This window comes from Electrona antarctica (assembly GCF_951216825.1).
Source record: "Electrona antarctica genome assembly, chromosome: 14".
In the NCBI taxonomy this organism is placed as follows: Eukaryota; Metazoa; Chordata; class Actinopteri; order Myctophiformes; family Myctophidae; genus Electrona; species Electrona antarctica.
The window spans coordinates 23242411-23251914 of NC_136795.1; the positions used below are offsets into that span (position 1 = coordinate 23242411).

Genomic DNA, 9504 nt, shown 5'->3' on the forward strand with positions numbered 1-9504 from the left:
ATTCAACCATGAATGTTGTGTACAAACAAGATAATTTGATGACAATATAAGTTTGATGCTTTTATTGCCAAAGAAAAGTGAAAAAAGACCAAATAATAAAAAGAGGAAGCATAAAAGAATGCATACAGTGTCTCATCAGCATTACAGAACAAAATCATGAGGTAAGATGTCAGCATTCATAGCATAAGTGTTATAGAATCAGATGGAAGCCGCAATTCACACCCACATGTCATGCTAATGTGTTTTCATTGACAGAAGAGAACTTATTTGTTCTAGCAAAGCGTATTGACACTCCACATTACAGTGAAAACAATGCTCTCTCTAAAGCCAAAGATATGTGATCGCCAAGCTCAGGAATTGTGAGCTTGTAGATCTTCTATCTTGGGTGTACGAGTCCGACAAAGAACCCATCTTGCACATCTATTCTTAACATCCCAGGTGAAAGCTGAACAAGGAACATTGATTGAACATTGATTCTTTTCACACAATGTAGTGGATGCACACAAACCAGACTTGATCATTTTTAAATGGTGACAATTGACTAAATGCTTTCATGGAAGAAAATTTAGGACTCAAGTTGTTTTTTAGTCAATCTCGTGCGAGTAAATAACCAGCCATAACACTGCCACCGGTCCCAGCCAGACCCAAGTGTTCCTGGCACAACGCACCCAACCGCCTGCCACTCATTTACGAGACACCGTGGCCTTTTAAGGACATTGCTGTTCTTTGTGGGACACTTTTGTTTAGTTTAGGGTTGTTTTTTTTCTGTACCTTGAGATGTTTTGGGTTGACTTGACAGTGACTACTCTAAGAGCATGATGTGACCATTCTACTGAACTCGCTGCAGAATTCTCCTTAAATGAAATGACTAAAGAAAGTATAGCGATTAAGTTCTGAACATTTCAGTCTGACATCTCTCTCTCTCTCTGTGTCAAACTCTGTGCTGTCTATATGAAAATATTGAATTTTTAAAAAGTAACTTATCCAGCATAATTATTAATCTAGCTAAATGGACTTCATCATTTGAAGAAAACATAGCCTACAGATAAGAGTTAATACCAAAGAAATAAAAGAAACCTCACACACACTCAAAATAAAAAGATATCACTCCTAAACAAAATAATTTGGCAAATATCTCTTCATTTTTCCACCATAGTGCTGCTGTCATGGTCCATATACAGACATATTGCAAAAGACAATCTAAAAAAAACTTGTAATAAACGGGAGTAGGCTACACTTACAGGTGAGTACAGGTGAGATACAACGCTCAGCTATCATCAAATATCTGCATGCGACACACCTCAGTTTTGAAATTAGCTGGAGCATTGCATCACTGTCGGTTTCCATCCTTGTTTCATGTATGGCCTTGGCTAGCTAATCCAAAGAACCACAGTGGATCAGTTGATTTGCGGTGAAGCACATAGTTCGTATACTTCTCATTCACCTGCAGCTGCGATTCTCAAACTTAAAAATTTCAAGGGCCCCCAGTTTTGTATGCATTAAGACATTTGGACCCTTGTGAGGTCCAATGGGGAGGGGGATTTGGCTAATTGCAATGTAAATTGCAATTAGCAAAGATGCAAATTTTCATCTGCAGTCCCCACACATAACCACATTACAGACCTGTAAGGGTCCATTTGATTCTTATATCTATCATTTAGCTGGGGACCCCAATGGAACCACCTCAAGGACCCCTTGGAGGTCCCCGGGCCCCAGTTTGAGAAGCACTGGTATATGTGTACCGGTATATGCATATCTCCTTCAATGGCGCTGCTCTGTGCCCATATACGTTCAAAATGAACGTGTACATTTACAATGTAAACAACAAACTCTTTTCGCATTATCATCCTATAGCTCCACAGAATACTTTGCCTTTCTCTTGTTCACAAAGTGTGTAGACGACACTCACACAATAAAAAATCTTAATATTTTGGAAAGGTTGCTCTACATTGTGGCATCTTTGTTCAGCAGGCATGGTGTATTCATCCACAAGGGCGTAACGTTGATCAAAATATGTGGTTAAAAATATATATATACCGTTACGATCATGGTGACCATTTCCATAATTGTCTTATTACAATTTAGATTCAATCAAATGAGAAAGATTTTCTTTTTCTTTTTTTAATTAATTTTTTTTGATTGATTTATTGACTTATTTATTGACACAAAAAACGTACGGTATGTACAAAACGTTAGACAAACGTTCTTGACACATAGTGTTCAAAAGGCCCCAGAGTTTATTTCCATTGTGGTCCCATGAGGACTGAGTGGGGAAGAGTGTCTCTCCACTTAACTCCTTACAGCAGTGCTTATCTCAAACTTGTCTTAATGTCAAGACCCCCAGTTTGGTGTGCATGATTAGGCCACGGACCCCCTTGACTCTGAGAGTTGCCGTAAAAAAGGTCCATTTGATTCTTAACTATCCACAATTTAACTGGGGAACTCCTGGAATCCCCTCGAAGAACTCCTCCCCCCCCAGACCCCACGGCCATACACATCCAAATGCATATACACTCAGGATGAGCACAGAGTCATGTCTTCCTCAGAGGAGCGTCTCGATCTTGATGCTGAGGTCCCCGCCCAGCGGGTCTCCCAGGTCAAACAGCTGGTCCAGGTTGACTGTGGAGCTGCACAGGAAGTCACTGGGATCCTGCTGCTCCTCCTCGGGCCAGGGTCCCTGCAGGAAGGCCGTGGCCAGGAAGGTCTCCTCATCAAAGTCCGACACCTCGTGGCTCCTCCGGGCCCCCGTCAACGCGTGGACGACATACGGCGTTCCCGGCAGCCCGTCCGCGGACACCGACAGGTCCTCGTCTCCGTGGATGGGGCTCAGGGGCTCCCCGCTGTCCAGACTGAGGTCCCCATTCAGTGCCGAGTCCAGCAGGGCGTCCCAGTCGAAGTTCCCCTTGAGCGAGCCCAGCTCTTTCTGGTCGTCGGCGCACAGCAGCGGCGAGCTGGAGCGCCGCGGGGCTTTGCTAGTCCTAGAGCCCGCCGGCTGCTTCCTCTTGTGCCCGGAGACCCCTCTGGTGCTCGGCCAGGAGCCCAGCATGGTCCCCTCCGCCAGGTGGGGGTCCCAGTGCTGGTCTGCGCCGGTGGCTTCCTCGAACTCCCTGAGGAGCTGCTGGGACTCGGAGTTGATGCAGAGGCCGGTCTGGCCAGCGTTGGGGTCGCAGGGAGCGCGGGCCATGTGCAGGGTGCCGTTCCGTAGGCGGCTCTGCAACGCCGGGTTGATCTGGACGGGGGGCATCCGCCGCTTCTTGTAGGCGCCGCTCAGGAGGCGCTCGGCGTACTGTGGGTCAATCTTCCAGAAGCCGCCCTTCCCCGGCTCGTCTTTCTGCCGCGGCACCTTGATGAAGCACTTGTTGAGCGACAGGTTGTGCCGGATGGAGTTCTGAGGAACGGGAGGAGAAGATATATTTTTTTAATATGATGACTCTACTGTTGCCCTGCTACCCACAACTGGCTGAAGCATGAGGTGTGCTCTGACCAAAGCAGAGGCCACTTTTAATAACAACTCTTTTTAATAATAACCCTATTTTATACTTCATCAAGCGATGGTGGTGATCGAAAACTGTTAGATCGGCTATTACCGGTAGGCCAATTTTTTCTATATAAATAAAGCACAAATGTGTTTTGTTGCTTTTAGTTTTTTTACACATTTTTGGAAATACTTTTTTGTTGTTGCCTATATTGATATTGAACATGGTTAAACCATGCAGGAAGTGCAGATGGCTGCGGCTCATACAACACATGAATGCATGCTGTACCCTAACCCCCCATCCTTATTACACTGCAGTCCAAACAGAGAGCTGACACAATGACCTTTGTTAAATATTATCTGCCCCATGCACTGGCTTACAATAACAAAACACTCTGACCGCTTCAGCAGGGGAGTGCAAGTTAGCGGCGTAATCAATCATTTATCCACAAAATTAAACTTCTTCCCTACAAAAGTCCCCCCCCCCCCCCTCCTCCCCCCTTGCAGCCTTTATGATGCTCCCCACCCCGCGCCACCTCCACCCTAACTGCCCCACCCCACCCCGCGCCACCTCCACCCTAACTGCTTTGCTCACGCAGAAAAAAACAAAAAACAACGGCCGCAGGGTGAGGAAGAAAGGAGAATTTGAAGAATGCTGAAACATCAGTGTTATGTTATGAAGCCTGTTTAGGGTTATGTTATGAAGCCTGTTTAGGGTTATGTTATGAAGCCGGTTTAGTGTTATGTTATGAAGCCTGTTTAGTGTTATGTTATGAAGCCTGTTTAGTGTTATGTTATGAAGCCTGTTCAGTGTTATGTTATGAAGCCGGTTTAGGGTTATGTTATGAAGCCGGTTTAGTGTTATGTTATGAAGCCTGTTCAGTGTTATGTTATGAAGCCTGTTTAGTGTTATGTTATGAAGCCTGTTTAGTGTTATGTTATGAAGCCTGTTTAGTGTTATGTTATGAAGCCTGTTTAGTGTTATGTTATGAAGCCTGTTCAGTGTTATGTTATGAAGCCTGTTTAGTGTTATGTTATGAAGCCTGTTCAGTGTTATGTTATGAAGCCTGTTCAGTGTTATGTTATGAAGCCTGTTTAGTGTTATGTTATGAAGCCTGTTTAGTGTTATGTTATGAAGCCTGTTTAGTGTTATGTTATGAAGCCTGTTCAGTGTTATGTTATGAAGCCTGTTTAGTGTTATGTTATGAAGCCTGTTTAGTGTTATGTTATGAAGCCTGTTTAGTGTTATGTTATGAAGCCTGTTTAGTGTTATGTTATGAAGCCTGTTCAGTGTTATGTTATGAAGCCTGTTTAGTGTTATGTTATGAAGCCTGTTTAGTGTTATGTTATGAAGCCTGTTCAGTGTTATGTTATGAAGCCTGTTTAGTGTTATGTTATGAAGCCTGTTCAGTGTTATGTTATGAAGCCTGTTTAGTGTTATGTTATGAAGCCTGTTTAGTGTTATGTTATGAAGCCTGTTCAGTGTTATGTTATGAAGCCTGTTTAGTGTTATGTTATGAAGCCTGTTCAGTGTTATGTTATGAAGCCTGTTTAGTGTTATGTTATGAAGCCTGTTTGCAGTGGTGGCAATTATTGAGTATTGGCATCAAAATATACACAGCAGCAAACAATAAAAGTGTGCAGAATGGTCCATTTCACTGTTGGATTGTAATTAGTAATGCATTAACGTGTTCATCACTTTAACGTTGCAGCTACAGTAAGTAAAGGTGTGGCTGGTTTTAATGACTTTATGTGTTGCTGGGTATAGATTAACCTATAATAATACATCATCATTTATCACTTGTCTTAATGTATGTTTTGTATTAATAATCTACAAACTATAGTCACTAGTACCAAATGTTGTGTAGTGTAGTAAGAAGTAGGCTACACTATTTCTATCTATGACGTACCGAAAATGGAAATACTCAGGTAAAGTCAAATTACCTCAAAATTATATTTAAGTAAAGTGCTTGGATAAAAATGACCTTGTTTGAGACTTCACAGAGAGAAGTTTTTGAGTGTAATTTCTGGGCCCTCAAGAGCAGGCTACGACTATGTGGAGTTGTGTGCCGGAAATAGCTGATCTTTGTGAGCTTGCAGATCGGCTATTTTCTGCGTACCACACCATCGTATGACGACGTATAAATCCACTTTTAATTGCTTCCCAAAGCCACGGCTGCTAACATTGCAGAGTGTCAGCTGGCCCTGTGTTATTACCCTCCTCTTCTTCTTAATGTCATTTGTGACGAAAATGCCCCCAGCTGTGACTCTAACCCACTCAAACACACACACACACACGCACGTGATGAGCAGACCTCTTCAACAAATTGAACAACACTTCACACACGTGCGTGCGTGCGTGCGTGCGTGCGTGCGTGCGTGCGTGCGTGCGTGCGTGCGTGCGTGCGTGCGTGCGTGCGTGCGTGCGTGCGTGCGTGCGTGCGTGCGTGATACCCTGGATTGAGGGGGCAATAGCTCCTGGTATGTGTGGTTTGGGGGGGGGTTTGTGTTAACCATTTCCACATAGTGAGCATGTCATTATAGGCGAAGAAGAAGAAAAAGTTCAAGACATTTCCTCAAATTTTGAAAGTGGTTGATAGTAATAATATATTAGCTATGATTAAAGGACCACCAATTGTGACGGTATCTTCATAAAATTGGTCCTCACTCACACTAATGTTCATTAAAAGATGGCACCATGTCTATCTCTTCGCTGTGTCTCAGAGGAGGACTGAGGAAAGTTACAGAAGCCTTGCCTACCAGTGGCAACATTGGTAGGCATTTTTGGAAATTTCAAAGATGTTTGGCTTCTATTTCAGCTTGCTTACTTTCCAGGAAGAGATATGCTGTTTGGTTTATCTTGGTATCCCCGTTAATTATGTCACTGGTAGGCAGGTGCATGTCTGGACTGTCCACAGCCCACCAATGAGACACAGTGTGAGTGGACGGTCACACGAACCGCATCGTCTTATAATGAGCATGTGAGGACCAGGTATACAACGATATGGTTGAAAACAGATTCCCGCTGGGGACGCTGTGGGCGCTGTCCCCGCCTAGGGTATACAGTAGGTAGTTCCCTCACAAAAAACATGCTGTAATTCTGGTCTCTAATACTGCCTCCCCCTGGCCGGGCGCCTGATGGAGGAGAAAGGAATTATGGAAAGGAGCCGGGGAAACATGAGGTCACTCCGTTGCTCTCCCCAGGTTGGAAGAGGGAGTGTAGCGCCCAGGATTACATTATAGACAATTGGCCGTGGTTGAAAAATATAGGTTACCAAAATCGTGGGAGTTTTCTTTTTTTTGCAAGAAGACATGCAGATGAAGTGCCCATATGTGCTTGAGGAGTTAAGTGTGTTTGATTGGGTTTCCTTACCTGCCAGGTGGGATCCGCGTGGCGGAAGTAGCAGAAGTTGTCGGTGATCCACTTGTAGATGCAGGACAGCGTGATCTTGCTCTTCTTGCTGGCCTGCATGCCCATGCAGATCAGCGTGGCGTACGAGTAGGGCGGCTTGACGCGGGCGTTGGTCTTGTAGTCCACCTCGTCGGGGCAGTGGCCGTGCGCCACGATGCCGGGCAGGCTCTGCATGCGGCTGTAGGCGGCCGCCGTGGGCTTGCCGGGTGTCAGCGGCATGCCCATGGACGCCGGGTCGCCGGCCAGAGGGGACGAAGGCGCCTCGGAGGAACCCAGCGGCTGGTGGTGGTGGAGGCGGTGGTTGTAGCCGAAGAGTGAGGGCGGCTGCGAGAGCGGCGGATGCGGCCCACCACCGCCGTTGGCACTGAGGATGGAGAACTCCTGCAGCCACTGCAGGCTGGTCAGGCTGTCGTCCAGGTTGATGGAGGAAGAGCTGCTGTTGCAGCAGCTGTTATTGTTGTTGTTGTTGTTGCTGTTGATGATGGAGGAGGTGGAGCAGGCATAGTCCAGCTCCTCGGCCCGAGCTGCGGCCGTCACTACCTACACACACAGACAGACAGACCTTTAGTGATCTTGCCCGGGGAGATGCATTTGGAGAGAGGCAGCTTAGAACAGTGATCCTTCTGACACTCCTATTTTCATTTCAAGGACCCCCAGGTCAATGGACTCCATAACTCTGAGGGTGTACAATATAACCCCATAACTCTGAGAGAAACCAGGGTTCTATCCGTCATTTAACTGGGGACCTCCTGGAATCCCAATGGGATTCCCAGCCCAGACCCCATGTTCAGAACCAGTGGTTTAAGACACATGTATGTTCAGAACCAGTGGCTTAGGACACAGGGCAGATTCAGAAAGAAAAAAAGAAGAGAGGCAGCAAATTGTAGCATCAAGATAACAAAGATAATTGTAGTAGAAAGAATGATGCATGCATGAAGATGCAAGGGGTAGGAAACAATATCAACGCAATATCAACAATTTACTGCCCTATACAAAGTCAAAGTGCAGTAACCGGGGGTGGGCAATAATGGGTTTAAATGTGTTTCAACTAGTCAGCCAAATGAGATATCAGCAAATAAGTGATATTACACAAATTGTATATGTTCTTGAGGTAATTTTTGATTCCCCAAAATCACAAAGACTAATTTGTTCTTTGGGATACACAAATAAATTGTGTGTCCTAAAATGTAGTTACTGCACTATGGCTTTGTAGGGCAGACACAGAGTATCTGCACAACCGTATATCAATGCATGGGGAGGAAACAATAGGCCACCAGTAACAGTATCATTAATACATCAGTCCTGTCATCATGTAGAACAGTATACCGTATTGTACCATACAGACAACCCAACACCAAGAGCAAATAGTGTACCATAACAGTTCATAACTATACCTAAAAATAAATAAAAACAAAAAATAAAAAGGTCATCTACATGCTCCCAACTGAATAATCACCAAGAACACATAAGCGATTGGGCCTATACAGTATTGTCCTCAGAATGTAGGCTGAAGTATTACCTCTTCCTCCAGGCCCACAGAGCCTTCGGGCCACGGGTCAGTACAGCTCAGAGACAGCATGGCCATGCAGCTCCTCTGAAAGCTCTCCTCCTCTTTGAGACCTCCTTAATGCTCCTGCTCCTCCTGCCTGCCACTGCACTGAGGAGAGAGAGAGAGAAGGGGTGTTGAATGAATAAACACATTAAAAAAGACAAAAACACAATGATGGCCTCGTTTGAAAACAGTTAACAGAAGCCTTTCATGTTAATCTATGCAATTGCAATTGCAAATGAGCATGTGTGTGCGTGTGTGTGTGTGTGTGTGTGTGTGTGTGTGTGTGTGTGTGTGTGTGTGTGTGTGTGTGTGTGTGTGTGTGTGTGTGTGCGTGCGTGCGTGTGTGTGTGCGCGCGCGCGTGCGTGCGTGCTGTGGTGTATTTATTCATGATGTACTATAGGCTAAGCCATTGCGTACTACATGACCCATTCCCTAAAAGAATCACAATGAGTCCAGAGTGTATGTGTGTAGCCTAGGCTGGTTTGACTCTGTCTGGGTGTCTGGCCAGTGAAACGTGCATGACGACTCGAGATTTTTAGAGCTATTAGAGTTCACATCGAGAGGGAAAATGTAATGGCATTGTGTGGTCATTGTGTGGTCACTGAGGAAGGAAGGAGGATCTTTGTGCGACGCGCAGGAGGAGGTCGTAGAACTTTCTTGAATTCCAGTCCTCTCCTCCTGGACGCCACTGCGGTGCACTTGACGTGCACGAGCCTCCTTTATACCCCGCAGTACGACGGTGTCGCGTGCCAAAAAATAAATACAAATAAAATAACAGATCTAACAATGTCGAGACATAAAGTTATGTTCTTTTATTTTGTTTGCCAACATAGTGATTAATTATCCCGTAATATACACATAAAACAAATCTATGTAGGCCTATATAATTTATAGCTTCTAATATTAATCTATCATTTTACCCAATCAATAGGCCTAATTTACAGGTGTAATTCCGGTAGAATGTTAAAACCCTCTGGCGCCTGGCATTTTGTTTTAAAATACAAAATGACTGTCCCTTTTCTGCACCATATCAGGTGGCATATGAGACTCAGACCAAAACTCAC

General features: G+C 44.9%; 1 protein-coding gene across 1 annotated transcript; it reads right to left on the reverse strand.

Annotated features, from left to right (window-relative positions):
* Nucleotides 1-2542: 2542 nt before the first annotated feature.
* Nucleotides 2543-8466, reverse strand: foxj1a (forkhead box J1a; the record flags this gene model as incomplete). Its single annotated transcript, XM_079520348.1, has 3 exons — nt 2543-3388; nt 6849-7427; nt 8407-8466. 3 exons carry the CDS (start codon nt 8464-8466, stop codon nt 2543-2545), a joined length of 1485 nt encoding a protein of 494 aa, XP_079376474.1.
* Nucleotides 8467-9504: the final 1038 nt, after the last annotated feature.